Genomic DNA, 15400 nt, shown 5'->3' with positions numbered 1-15400 from the left:
TCAATGGGGTAAGTTTTAAACCTGCTTTTAGCCTCTTAACATCCTTGATGTGTCATTACAAGTGCACAGCCAATGTGAGTGATTCCTTCAGAGTGAACACGGTGAATCTGACTGCAGTAGATGTGAAAGATATGAATAAAAATGATGTTAATTCAGCCAGCGCACATACCTGAACAACAGGGTGCAAATTTTAAAAAGAGGATAACACGGTGTAGGCAACACCGATTTTTGTCGTTGTTCTCTGTACTGACAGCACTCCAAATTTACAAAAAAATGAGCTCAATGTTAAAATTGACCGGAGTTCTCCATGACAAAGATTTTATGAAGGAAAACCTTTTAAATATGTAATTTTTGTGAGTTTTAAGGGTTTGTTGAGGATCAGTGCCGATGGCTGTCGTGTCTAGACGCAGGTCCTCCATCTGATCTGGATACGGCCCGGATCCGGCTGACTACATGAGTCTGCTCATTGAGTTATTATTATGGCATTGAGTTATTATTCGTATATGTAATAGTTTGTTCTGTTGTGTCTCTGCAGCTCTGCAGTGTGAGAATGGGTTAGTTTATGAGGCCTGTGGTCCTGCCTGTTCTCCAGCGTGTCCCAGCACTCCTTCCCTCTCTGAGTCTCTGTGCCGAAGCCTGTCCTGTGTGGAGGGATGTTTCTGTCCTCACGGCACCGTTCGGCACGGTAACAAAAATGTTTTTTTTTATTCCACTACACTTCTGTAAACATGCACTAGACGGATGTGTTCTCGGTCCTCCACTCCAAAACCAAGCGCTCAAGTTTAAATTATGTGTGTATACATGCATTTTTTAGTTTGCAATAGAGGGTATGAGTGTGACGTCACCGTCGGCTGGAGTGACTGCGGTTACACACACTGAGTGGCAGAAACACTGAGCGGCATCATTAGTTTTCAGCGTGAATGCTACGAAAAACACACAAAACACATCTAAAACGGGAAAGAGCTTTGAGATCGACTGTACAACTAGATTTGACAAGAAATCTGAGCTGTATTTTTACAGACTGCTGAAAGCTTCAGAACAGAAGCAAATGGATCGCTGTAATTCACAGAAACAACTGGATCCAGGCAGAGAATGGAGGATTTGCTGTTATTATTTTGTGCTGAATTTAGCGGTAAAATCACCCTATATATTGTATTGACAACTCATCAATTAAATATTTACCATTGTATATTCTGCATAATTGGATGTTTTTAAATAAACACTGACTACAAGTTTTAGGGCTGGACGATATGATGATATATAGGCTAAAACATTGATATGAGTGATCACATGGATTTAGACCTATATTGTATTTATATAAAGCGTTCACAGACAAATTTGCTTTATGTATTTCCCCGGCGTGGAAATCAGGCTCATATAAATGTCAGGAAACACGATTTCTGCTGCATATCAATATCCCTGATCACTGGATCTTTGGTAAGTTGTAAGAAACACTAGATCGAGTCCAACCATTAGTTAACTGATAATCGTTTGTTTTACTCTCGTTTTCACAGTTCCCCGTATTAAATCCAGTCACGCATGACGTCAGTGCAAACCCTTTATACTTACTCGTGATTATAGTCTGTATCACGCAGACTGTCTGATGGTGATGTGTGTCTCTCATCGGCAGGTGAGGTGTGTATTCCTCCGTCTCAGTGTCCGTGTGAGTGGGACGGGTCTTTATTCCCTGCAGGAGCAACTGTCACTCAACACTGTCAGAACTGGTCAGTTTAGAGAGTCATTGTATTATATTAGAATTCCGGGTACGTTTTATGTTTATGTTGGGGGTCAAATTGACCCCATTTCAATACATTTCACTAAAAATTACAATATGAAAAACAAAAATCAAGTAAACACAGTAAACCTTTAATATTAATAATTCTCAAACCTTACACACCAAAAATAAACATGAGAACAAATTCTTTTTAAAACTGTATTTAATTCTTTTTTAGCCATTGAATACTATAAATTGTAACTATTTTTTTATTTAAAATGTACAAATTTGACTTTAAAATGTTTTATTTTTGTGTGCCAAATCGTGCCATTTTTGCACTTATATTGTAGGATTCTTTGAATGTTATTTTGTTGTTATTTATAACAATGACAAATAAAGAACAATTCAAATTCAAAATTTAAAATCATGCGTTCGATTCCCAGAGAAATTACCATTCCTGCGTTGCAGGCATACATTTCTTTGGATAAAAGTGCATAAATGTTCAAGTAAATTTAAATACCTTCAGAGAGTAGTTGAGAAACTGACATAAAAAAAATACATAATATTTTTTTGGGTCTGTGCAGCTGCGGCTAATAATGACATTTCTGGTCATATTGACTCACAAACATCATAACTGTCAGAAATTTTGCAAACGCATCCCACATCTCAGAGTGTCAAAACTTTGCAGGGATGTTCATGACCCTAAATGAGAAATTGTCTCATAAAACAAAACCCATCATAGGTTAACCAGTATTTCGACAACTTAATTTTGCGCTGCCACCACATAACACAAGGGTTAAATGTGTAATTTATGCACAAAGCTCAATAGCAAATACAATTAATTTATTTTAATTAACGTATTGTTTATATCTGTCTATATAAATTACAAATACAATTTCACAAATATAACTTTGAAATTTAATTGTATATAAATTATTAAATTGTGTGATGTACAAATGCACACAAATTGTCTGTGTGAATTCACTAAAAACATTCAAACAATTTTAATGCACGGTATTAAAGATGAATTAAGTGATTTAATTATTAATCTTTAAGTGAGTACTAGATGATATTTTGAGGGAAATGAGCGTGTTAAGCAATTAAATTTCTGATACAAAAAATAAAACTGTATTGCAAACACTATCTTGCAGATGTATCTTTAGTTAATTTGCATGCACTCTCTGTGTTTAAACACCAGATTCACTAATGGAACTATGAGCATATAGACCTTAAATATCAGTGCAATTTGTAGAAAGAAAGTCAATGACTTCGTTTAAATATGCATGAGACAGTTAGAATAGATTGTGTGTATTTATGCAGGTTTTTGCATTGAAACACTAGTGAAACTGCTTCAGTTTTTATTCTTATCTAATAGTTTTTCTGTGATTGAATGTAAAGTTGTGTGCTGTGTTCTCCAGCTCTTGTTCTGACGGTGCGTGGCGTTGTGTTGGGTCTCCGTGTCCTCCTCCGTCTCCCTGCGAGGACTCTGAGTTCCGCTGCTCTGCTGGATCTCAGCGCTGTATTCCCTCCGTCTGGCTCTGTGATAATGAAGACGACTGCGGAGACGGTTCTGATGAGGTCTGTCCGTTCACGTGTCCGCCGGGCCGGTTCCGCTGCTCCACCGGAGCCTGTTTACCGCTGGAGCTCAGGTGTAACGGGCATCCCGACTGCGCTGACCAATCAGACGAGGACTTCTGTGAGCCCGACACACCAGAACCCGGCTGTCCCGATGGAGAGTTCAGGTGTGCAAACGGACGCTGTCTGCCGGTGAGGAAAGTCTGTGATGGGAGGCTGGATTGTGGATTTGCTGATGATTCTGATGAGTATGGTATGTTTGTTTATGTTTAGGTGGGTTAAAGGGATAGTTCACCCAAAAATGAAAATCAGCCCATGATTTACTCTCCCTCAACTCATCCTAGGTGTATATGACATTCTTCTTTCAGACGAATACAATCAGAGTTATATTAAAAAATGTCCTGGATCTTCCAAGCTTTATAATGACAGTGAATGGCTGTTTCTGTTTTGAAGTCCATAAAAGTCTATCAATCTATCCATCATAAAAGTGCATCTGTCCATAAAAAAACTGACCCATTTGTCACATGCCCACATGTCAGACTTTAATGTAATTATGTCATTGTTTGCATGTCAATGCAGCATGGTAAAAGTTCTGGACTGATGCTGTGTGTGTGTGTGTGTGTGTGTGTGTGTGTGTGTGTGTGTGTTCAGACTGTGGTGCCGTGTGCCGACCGGACGAGTTCCTCTGTTCCTCGGGCCGATGTGTTCTGTATCTGCACCGCTGTGACGGTCACGACGACTGCGGAGACTACAGCGACGAGAGAGAGTGTGTGTGTGCGCTCGGAGAGCTCCAGTGTCCCGGAGATCAGTGTGTGTCCGCAGAGAGAGTGTGTGACGGTCACAGGGACTGTCCCTCTGGCGTCGACGAGCTCATCTGTCCCGTCAAAGGTATGAAAGTAGGGATGCACTGATATTAAAATATTGTCCGATACCGATAATTCTTTATACTTGAAAGCCGATAACCGATATATTGGCCGATAAATCTAAATCCAAGTTTTTATATAATTTTTAAGAGCCTGATTACAAAAACAAAAGTCTCACAATTAAAGGCCATCATTCTCATTAAAATTTTATGTAGCCGATATAACAGAACATATTGCACTTCACTGTATTTTCCTTTTTTTAAATTATTCCAATCATATTTCAAGCAACTCAAACCCATCATGTTGAACATCTGAAGTGTCTCAGCTGAAGGAAATAATCCATTATTTATCAGCTTTAATATATCAGCCTTATTTTATTATCAGGCTGATAACGATAACATTAACATGCATCCCTATATATGAAAGGTTATAAAACATGTTTGCATTTCATCCGAAGCAGTTCACATTGCATTCAGGGTAAACATGTTATGAGCGCAGAATAATGATGATGTGGTTTCAGGTTGCAGTCAGTTTGAGTTCGGGTGTACGAGTGGTCAGTGTGTGCCGATAGCGTGGCGCTGTGACGGAGAGACTGACTGCCTGGACGGGAGCGATGAGAAACCGTGTTCCCGTACCTGTCAACCGGACGAGTTCCTGTGCCAGACCGGAGACCAGTGTGTCCAACACCAGCATCTGTGTGACGGGACGCCCCACTGCAGAGACGCCTCAGACGAGAGCCTGGACAACTGCGGTAAGAGCACGTGTCCTTAAATGAGGTTCGACCAAGCGGCAACCTTCCCGTCTCTCTTTAATCCAACACTGAAGTGATTAACCTGCAGTTCATCCACTGGCCACTAGAGGCTGCAGAAGAGACTCAATCCCATAGACACGCATGTTAAAATGCCCAACTTTACAGCAGAGAAACACACGTTTACAGTCTGGTCCAAAAACTGGTTTTGGTCTATAAAGCTAATTTTGCCCTTCATGACGACTATGAGGGGGTGAATGTTTTTACAAACTCATCCGTTTAAATTATATTAAGCCTTAAAGTTCTGCATAATTAAGGGCGTGACCACTTGAGTGACAGGTGGATTGCCGCTGATGTCACTACTAGCCGTTTGTCTGCTGTCTGTTAGCGTCACGTCACCTCAGCTAATCCGCCTCGCTGCACATTTACGTTTATCCGGGAGTGACGCGCGGCCAAGATGGCGACGGCCGGCTCCGCCCACTTTGGGCTTCAAAAATGCTCTTCAGAAACACTACGGGTGACGTCACGCACACTACGAACATATTGTTTTTACAGTCTATGGTTTCGACGCCTCATTTCTCACCGTATAATTACTGAGAGCATGTGTACACCAGACTGACATGCAGAAGTCAGGGTTTTGTTTTAGTGTTGTTTTCATATGTATTCCTCATTCTCACCAGGTTCCACACGGATTCCTCCCTGTCTGGACAGTTTCTCGTGTGATAACCGCACATGTGTGAACATTTCACGTGTGTGTAACGGGATTCCTGACTGCCCTAAAGGAGAGGACGAGATACTCTGCGGTTCGTTTCTGATAAAATCTGCCCTTCACACTGAATTCATCGAAGTATTTATGCTGTATGCACAATAGCACAACAAAACCCAGATGAATGGTGCTGTGTTTCTCAGAAATCGCTTACTGCACCTTTAAAGTAGCAGACAACAAACCTGCAGTGCTTATAATAAACAGAATAGAACAGAACGATATTGTCCGTTCGTGTGGACATTAATGTAGTTATGGTTATCTTTATGTTTAAATTGTGCTTTATTCTCTCTCTCCAGATAAAGTCAGGCCCTCCACAGCGCCCCCTAGTGAGGGAAACACCAGTCGCGTCTGTCCCGAGTTCACCTGTGCTGATGGATCCTGTGTTCCCTTCAACACGGTACTGATTCTAATCTCTGTGAAATCAATGTTGACATGTTTATTTGTGTTTGTGCATCGCCCTTCTAGAATTTTTTAGATTTTTAATGTTTTAAAAGAAGTCTCTTCTGCTCACCAAGGCTGCATTTATTTGATTAAAAATACAACAACAAAAAACAGTAATATTGTGAAATATTATTGCAATGTAAATCAGCTGTTTTCTATGTGAATATATAGTAAAATGTAATTTATTCCTGTGATCAAAGCATCATTACTCCAGTCTTCAGTGTCACATGATCCTTCAGAAATCATTCTAATGATGATTTGATGCTCAAGAAACATTTCTCATTATTATCAATGTTGAAAACGGTTATTTAAATGTTTATTTCAAGATTATTTGATGAATAGAAATAAAAAAACAGCATTTATCTGAAATAGAAAGCTTTTTGTAACATTAAACACTACCGTTCAAAAGTTTGGGGTCAGTAAGAATTTATTTTTATTTTTTTGGGGGAAATAAAATAAATCAATACTTTTATTCATCAAGGATGAGTTAAACTGATCAAAAGTGACAATAAAGACATTTATAATGTTACAAAAGATTCTATTTCAAATAAATGCTGTTCTTTTGAACTTTCTATTCATCAAAGAAAACTGTTTTCAACACTGATAATAATCATAAATGTTTCTTGATCATCAAATCATCATATTAGAGTGATTTCTGAAGGATCATGTGACACTGAAGACTGGAGTAATGATGCTGAAAATTCAGCTTTGATCACAGGAATACATTACATTTTAAAATATATTAAAATAGAAAACAGTTAAAAATGCAGCCTTGGTGAGCAGAAGAGACTTCTTTTAAAAACATTAAAAATCGTACCGATTCAATCCGTTGGTCTGGTAGTGTATAAATAAACACATTTAAGAATAATCATTTAAGTTTCTATTTGATGGAGAGTTTTGAATGTTGCGATGTGTTGTTGTAGTTGTGTGACGGCGCAGCAGACTGTGTGTCGGACGGGTCCGATGAGACGGGCTGTGGTGTTTGGGGTCCCTGGGGCCCGTGGAGCCCCTGCAGCCGAAGCTGTGGATCCGGGACCGTGAGCCGACAGAGACGCTGCATCCCAGAGGATTCAGACGGACACTGCAGAGGAGAGAAAACACAACGACAGCAGTGTTACTCCACCGCCTGCCCGGGTAAAACACACTCTGCTCATCAGATAACACCAGAATATTAGTTTGGACACGGTAAAACCAGGCTTTTGGGATATATAGGGTACATTGGCTTGATTTAATTCTCCTCTAAACCACTAGATGCACTTTCCTAAACATCCACGTTTTACAATGCACGTGGAAAATTGGCTGATCCTTGAGCCAAAGTTGATTCTGCCTTAAAATAGCCTTAAAATATCTTGAATGTAACTCGACACCCTTGCCTCATTTAGTACATTTACATTTAGTCATTTAGCAGACGCTTTTATCCAAAGCGACTTACAAAGTAGGACTAGATTAAGCGAGTCATCATGAAGAGGCAAAAAACAAAAAGCAGCGCAAGAAGTGCTCAAGATACAAAGTTCAGGCATTATTCAGAGTAGCATAAGCCCGATAAGTGAGGTTTAGAGGGAAAGGGGAGGTTTTTTTTTTTTTTTTTTTTTTATGTGGTTAAGTGCTCACGGAAGAGATGGGTTTTCAGATGTTTTTTGAAGGTTGTCAGGGATTCTGCATTCCGGATGAGGGAGGGGAGAGCGTTCCACCAGCATGGAACTGTGAATGAGAATGTTCTGGAAAGTGATTTTGTGGCTTTCTGGGATGGAACCACGAGACGTCGCTCGTTGGCCGATCGTAGGCTTCTGGTAGGGATGTAGACTCGTAGGAGTGAGTGAAAGTAGGCGGGAGCTGAGCCTGTGATAGATCTGTAAGCAAGCGTCAATGCCTTGAACTTGATGCGAGCAGTGAGAGGTAGCCAGTGCAGTGAGATGAACAGAGGAGTGACGTGGGCCCTCTTTGGCTCGTTGAAGACAAGACGAGCTGCAGCATTTTGGATCATCTGTAGGGGTTGGATCAGTATGCGTGGTTCTATGAATATGCAAATGAGCCCCGCCTCCACTCACTCACTCAGCTCAGAGATCCACTGGTTGACGATCACACGTTGATCTGATTGGTTACAAGGTAGTTTGTGACGTCAGAAACACCAGCGATTTCAAAGCGTGTTTTTGAGACTGTCTTTGGTTCACTGCAGTTTTAAGGAGAAAATACTCAGCAATGGAGTCGACTTATGAATTTACACATGGTTTGTCTTAAAGCATATTAAAAACATCACATAGACTAAACTACATTAAAAGCTGGATTCTCACCACAGGGGGACTTTAATGTTTTTAAAATGTTGTAGATTTATGTAGAAAATGAGAATTAATAAAATTACCAATTATATTTTGAGATGCATCAGGGAGTCGGCCATTTAATCGCATAATCCTTCCAGTGCACTGAAACACTCACTCCCTAAAAACTGCTCAAACCAAGGAGCATCGATGCTCACTATGTTCCCTTTACAGAAGTTCTGGAGCTCGAAACTTAAATCACACAAGATGTGGATTGTGAGATGAAAAAAACTAACCGTATTTTAATTATATTCCAGCGTAAGCATGTTAATAGACAGGTATTGAACTTATTGAATCAATATGAATTAATTGAAGTGTTGTAGGTTTATGTAACAAACAAAGTTTTTATCATAATGTACTCTAAATAGCATTAAAAAAGTAAATGTCAGAAACATTTCTGTCAGAAAAAAGCTCTGCTGTTGTACATAAACACCAGTGGTGATGCTGAACATCAGTGTCCCTGAATTTATGCACATGATATACTCATGAAGTCGGGAGTTGATTGAGACGCTCCCCATGTTGATTCTCTGTCTTGCCGTTGTAATAAGAATTGTAAGATATTGAGTGTTTGCTTCTGTCCAACAGTGGATGGCTACTGGCTGCCGTGGGTCACATGGTCGAACTGCAGCACCGGTTGTGATGGCGTTGAGGTTCGTCAGAGAGAGTGTTTCCCACCTCAGAACGGAGGCAGAACCTGCGCTGAACTACCTGGAGAAACTCACCTCACTCTCGACATCAGTAAGAACCAAACAACCTACAGCGGATAAACTGCTTGAACCAAAAAAACATTGACAGCCAATCAGAATCCACCAGACTTTAGAGAGCCCAGGCATTTAAAGGTGCAGTAAGCAATTTCTGAGAAACACTGTTGATATTTAAAATCACCAAAACAAACACGCCCCTCCCTGAAAGGATCACACCCCTATCTTGATAGCTCCGCCCCCAAATTCACAGACACTCCCCATCATGAGTGGACACACCCCTTACTGCTGATTGGCTACAAATGTGTTTTGGTGCTTGGTCTGATCCACTTTCAACAGTGTTTCTCAGAAATCGCTGGTCAGCAGCTGAAACCTTCACTGGTTACCAGTGTAACATCAATGGTTAAGCTGGTCTACCTCCAGTTATAACCATCTTAGCCCAGCTTGTGCTACCAGTTTTGCCCATCTTAACCATTATCCTTCCCTTGGATCATTTTGAAAATTAGTGTTGATCGGAGGGGTCCAAGACCCCAGGACTTGTCGCACTTATATTTATATCGTAAATATAAAAAATAACAAAAAAAAATCTCCCAAAAATTGCATTAAAAATAGAAAAATATATTATCAAAATGAAACAAAATAAGCTTCCTGGACAACATATAAAATATAATATATTTTAGGGCTTCGGGTCATTTTGGCCCGTGAGGGAAGGTTGGTGTTGGTCCAAACTGGTGTAAGTGGTTTCTATCCCAGCAGTGCATGTTTACTCTCAGTCTGCAGTGCAGGTCTGTTCCTCTGCTCTCCGTTCCGTGACTGAACTCAGATGTGTTTTCCAGAACCGTGTCCTCAAGACGGTTGCGCTAACGTCTCGTGTCCCGCGGGTCTCGTCACACACAGATGTGCGCCGTGTCCTTTGACCTGCGCTCACGTATCCGGGACAACAACATGCGACCCCAACTCAGAGTGTTTCACAGGTTTTGCTTTTCTCTGAATACTTCACAGCTTCTTTAATGTCAATGATAGTCTATATTATAATTAGATATAATAACCATACAAGAATACAAGAACCATCATGAATAATTAATAATTACAATAAAAATGCTTTGTGTTGTTGATGTTTGTGTTTTTCTTGTAATAAAACAGTGTTGTTTCATGCTGTCAGGCTGCTGGTGTCCTGATGGGAAGGTCATGAACCACGAGCACCAGTGTGTTCTGCCGGAGGAGTGTGTGTGTGAGGTGACGGGGGTTCGGTACTGGCCTGGTCAGCAGGTCAAAGTGGGCTGTGACATGTGTGTGTGTGAGAGAGGTCGAGTGCAGCGCTGTCAGCCCAACCTAGAGTGCTCAGGTGAACACACACACACACACACACGCGCGCGCGCGCACACACACACACACACACACACACACACACACACACACTCTCACTCTCTCTCTCTCTCACTCACTCTCTCTCTCTCTCTTTCTCTCTCACACACACACTTACACATACACTCACACACACTCTCACACACACACATACACACACACACACACACACTCTCTCTCTCTCACACACACACACACACACACAAACACACACACTTACACATACACACACACACACTCACACACTCTCTCTCTCTCTCTCTCTTTCTCTCTCACACACACACTTGCACATACACTCACACACACTCTCTCACACACACACACACACACACACACACACACACACACACACACACACACACACACACACACACACACTCAATCATACACTCACAAACCCTAGTTTATGAAACCCTGAGTTAAGGAATGCAGTTTTCATTCATGTGTTGATGTATTTTCTATTGAAACAGGGAGTTGAGGTGAGACAACCTTTTAAAATAACTCTAGTTTACATCACAGACCAGCAAAGTCATGATTTTGTTACTTAAATGTGGTCATTTTCAGTATATGTTTCTTGTTCAAATGAATCTTGCCACGTGTTTTATTACATCAGGGGTCATTCCTTGTCAAATCAATTACATTTCGGAAACTTCGCCGGCTCAACTTTTGATTTTGATCATATTTTTTCTGTAGAAAGACAAACATAAAGAGTGATGAAAGCCAAAATATTAAATGTAACAGAGGTATATTCACTGAGTAATCCACTGTTTTGTAGTGGAGGGTCAAAATTACAGATTTCACCTGAGATTTGGAGCCAAAAATGACTTTAGAAAGATGGACATGTTAATGCAGCTCATCCACATTTGGTTTTTGACCACTGAAAATGGGTACAATTGACCAATTTACTCATGGAGCCGCATTAAGATCTCCATATCTCTGGGATTGAACCTTTGAGGGCCTTTAAAATGAAGATACCAAAAGAAAAGTTTGTTTAGAACCAGAATCTAAAAGGATATTAAGATATCTTTAATACTTCTTGAGTTACAGGCATGCAAACTTGACGCTAAAAACACAAGAAGTGCTTTTTCCCATTTGTCACCGTTGGCATATAATGAATAAAATATTGCTAAAGTCAACAGCTTTTACTAATAGACCTACTAATCTGTGTAAAAATAAAAAATGATGCTGCCGTCTTTCTAAAGTCATTTTTACACCCCTGTAATTTGGCTCCAAATCTCAGGTGAAAATGGTCACTTTGACACTCCTCTACAAAATAGTGGATTACTCAGTAAATACACATGTGTGACATTTTATATTTTGGCTTTCATCACTATTTATGTTTGTCTTTCTACAGAAAACTATTAACAAAATCAAAAATTTAAGCCGGGGAGTCGTCACTCGTGATGACCCAGTTGATGTGTGTTTCCTCCAGTTCACTGCGGCTGGTCGTCCTGGTCTCTGTGGGGCGAGTGTTTGGGTCCGTGTGGAGTTCAGAGTGTCCAATGGTCTTTCCGAAGCCCAAATAACCCCTCACAACACGGCAACGGCCGACAGTGCCGAGGGATTTACCGCAAGGCCCGGCGGTTAGTGTGAATACAACTCAATGCATCCTGAAGATCTGGGAATTATAAAACACAGAACTGCCACTCTGCTTCAGTAGAGGATTTGACTTTAGAGTTATATTTATGCATTTAGAAGATGAAGCGACTTGCATTGTATTGCACGCATTCAAGGCAGCACTACCAGTCAAACGTTTTTGATCGTTAAGATTTTTAATGTTTTTAAAAGAAGTCTCTTTTGCTCACCAAGGCTGCATTTACAAAAAAAAACTGTAATATTGTGAAATATTATTACAATTTAAATCAGCCGTTTTCTATGTGAATATAAAGTAAAGTGTAATTTATTCCTGTTATCAAAGCTAAATTTTCAGCATCATTACTCACACTACCATTCAAAAGTTTGGGGTCAGTAAGAATTTTTATTTTCTTTTTGGGGGGAAATAAATAAAATAAATCAATACTTTTATTCATCAATGATTAATTAAATTGATCAAAAGTTACAGTAAAGACATTTATAATGTTACAAAAGATTCTATTTTAATTAAATGCTGTTCTTTTGAACTTTCTATTCATCAAAGAATCCTGAAACAAAATTGTACACAACTGTTTTCAACATTGATAATAATAATTAATGTTTTTTGAGCATCAAATCATCATATTAGAATGATTTCTGAAGGATCATGTGACACTGAAGACTGGAGTAATGATGCTGAAAATTCAGATTTGATCACAGGAATAAATTACAGTTTAAAATATATTAAAATAGAAAACAGTTATTTTAAATGTCATTATATTTCACAATATTACAGTTTTTTGTGTGTATTTTTAATCAAATAAATGCAGCCTTGGTGAGCAGGAGAAGACTTCTTTTAAAAACCCTATAAATCTTACCGATCCAAAACTTTTGACTGGTAGTGTATATCTGATTAGTTCATGAATTCCCTGGAAATCAAACCCATGACCCTGCCGTTGCAAGCGTTGTGCAGGGTTGTTTTAACCCAAATTTGGGTCAAATATGGACAAACCCAGCCATTGGGTTAAAAAAATTATTAAAATATTTAACCCAACGGTTGGGTTCGTCCATATTTGACCCAGATTTGGGTTAAAACAACCCTGCATTTTTTAGAGTGTACAATATAAGAAACACAGATCTGTTTTTCATCATGTGTGTGTGTGTGTGTCCTCAGCTGTCAGACAGAGCCGTGCAGCGAGTGTGAATATCGTGGACACACACACACGGTTGGCGAGCGCTGGAAAGGCGGTCAGTGCCAGTTGTGTCAGTGTTTGCCCAACTTCACCGTGCAGTGCGGCCCGTACTGTCCTTATGCTGCCACTGGATGCCCACAGGTGTGTGTGTGTGTGTGTGTGTGTTCACAAGTTTACAAGTAGCAGGGAACTCTGTCGTCATTATGTTAAGCTCGCCCGCCGACTCTATACACGATGTGATTGGACTAGAGTTTGGTTTTTCCAGCTCGAAAGCCAACGGAGAGTTGCTATATTGGTAAATTTATTGGTAATTTACTCTTTGAAAGAGGCTTGCTTTCCCTGGTTTAACATTTCGTTCTCCATTTCAGGGTCAAACTCTGATTCCAGGGGAAGAAGACAAGTGTTGCTTTTGTGAAGAGAAAGGTTTAACATGTTTATCATGATACATTATATTATGCTTGTGGTTTTTGTAATCGTAATAACACCAGGTAATTGATGCAGTCAGAATGTGCAGTTGTTTATTCAGAAATATGTTGTGTGTTCAGGGAATATCACCACTATCGTGACGACTACCCCAATGGTCCTGCCAATAACGGTTGGACCCTCCACACCACCAGAGGGCCCTCCGACTGTCCCAACTTACCCTCTGCCCCCTGGAGGTCAGTTTCAGCGCTGTTTTCAGTCCACACCTTTGTGACATAATGCAATATGTGTGCATATCGGCCACGAACACCCGTCTGAAACCTAAAATGAGAAATGGGACACCCTATGCTCTTGTTTAAGTCCACAAGTGCACATGAAGTGTGCCATTTGGGACAGTGCCTAAACATTCCTCAGTTTTTTCAGTGTTTATTTATTTATTTGCATAGACTTCAATGCATCAGAATCATTTATAGCTCAGTTTTCCGATATTCCTGTTGTTTTATAGATGAGTGCTGGTCTGCTCTGGGCGTTCACTCGCTCCCCGGCTCCAGCTTCAGCGCCTCGTCCCATCAGCCCGACCACCCTCCGTCAGCGGGACGTTTGCACGCCCAAAACCCTCATGAGGACCTGCAGGGCTGGAGCCCGGAGCCGAAGGAGTACCGAGAGCTGTCGGCCGGGACCCCTGAGGAGACCGGACACTCCACCGGCCCGTTCCTCCAGATCGACCTGCTCAGGCACCACAATATCACAGGTGACCCTCAACAGCTGTTTCTGAAGCTCAGATCAATTACAATTATGCCTTTTTCAGTGTTGGGGTAATCAGGGGTGCCACTAGAAATTTTGGGCCCTGTGAAAGAACATGAGGTACCGCACCCATTCCATTAATAAAGGTCGATTTCTGGGCGCCCCAAAAGTGCGTGGGCCCTTAGAATCGTCCCAACTTTCCCCTTCTTAGTAGGCATAAAAATGCCGCCCTAAGTAACTTGAGTTACGTAATCAGATTACTTTTTCAAGTAACTAGTAAAGAAACGCATTACTTTTAAAACTTACACCAAAATATCTGAATCACCTTAATCAAATAAGTAACGCAAGTTTTCATATTTATTGACTGACAGCTCCCTTGTCCTTGTTGAGACAAACCGAAGTACAGAGGCGTGTGTGTGTGTGTGTGAGTGAGAGTGAGTGTGTGTGAACATGAAGGTTATTGTAGTTCTAAACTAAATATAAGTATGCATTTACTCATCTCACTTGCACAAAAAAAAAGATTCAATATTCCTCAAAATGAATAAAATCTGTGAAATGCAGTATAATTATAATACTATGCAAACCTCCAATAACTAAATATGTTAAATAAAACATACATTTTGATGCATCTAATCTAACTTTATTGACCAGTGTACTTGCTTCTGACCTTCGATGATTCGGTTAAACCATAAGCAAACATTTATATATATATTTATTTTTTTTAGGTAAAATGTTAAACTTATCCAGAATACCAGCAGCTGAAGGTTTACTTGAGCCTCTACTGTACACTACTGTACATGTCTGTACTCTACTGTACTCTACTGTACACAGCTGTACTCTACCTCTACTGTACATGACTGTACTATACTGCACTCTACTGTACACGACTGTACTCTACCTCTACTCTACTGTATTCTACTGTACACGACTGTATGCTACCTCTACTGTACTCTACTGTATTCTACTGTACACCACTGTAC

General features: G+C 40.3%; 1 protein-coding gene across 1 annotated transcript in view; it reads left to right on the top strand.

Moving 5' to 3' along the window:
- The window catches only part of sspo (SCO-spondin), a gene marked incomplete at its 3' end in the record, with an annotated part of 116103 nt that overhangs the window by 29780 nt on the left and 70923 nt on the right, over positions 1-15400 (top strand). The window contains 16 exon segments of the mRNA XM_084102078.1: positions 536-685; positions 1631-1724; positions 3133-3542; positions 3941-4177; positions 4673-4903; positions 5581-5703; positions 5963-6063; positions 7031-7241; positions 9008-9160; positions 9960-10097; positions 10286-10468; positions 11921-12071; positions 13235-13394; positions 13622-13676; positions 13799-13912; positions 14182-14427. Coding sequence (XP_083958204.1) covers positions 536-685; positions 1631-1724; positions 3133-3542; positions 3941-4177; positions 4673-4903; positions 5581-5703; positions 5963-6063; positions 7031-7241; positions 9008-9160; positions 9960-10097; positions 10286-10468; positions 11921-12071; positions 13235-13394; positions 13622-13676; positions 13799-13912; positions 14182-14427 — 2757 coding nt within the window.

The sequence above is a fragment of the Abramis brama genome, assembly GCF_963993115.1.
Source record: "Abramis brama genome assembly, chromosome: 24".
Classification (NCBI taxonomy): domain Eukaryota; kingdom Metazoa; phylum Chordata; class Actinopteri; order Cypriniformes; family Leuciscidae; genus Abramis; species Abramis brama.
This window is presented reverse-complemented; position numbering and strand designations above follow the sequence as displayed.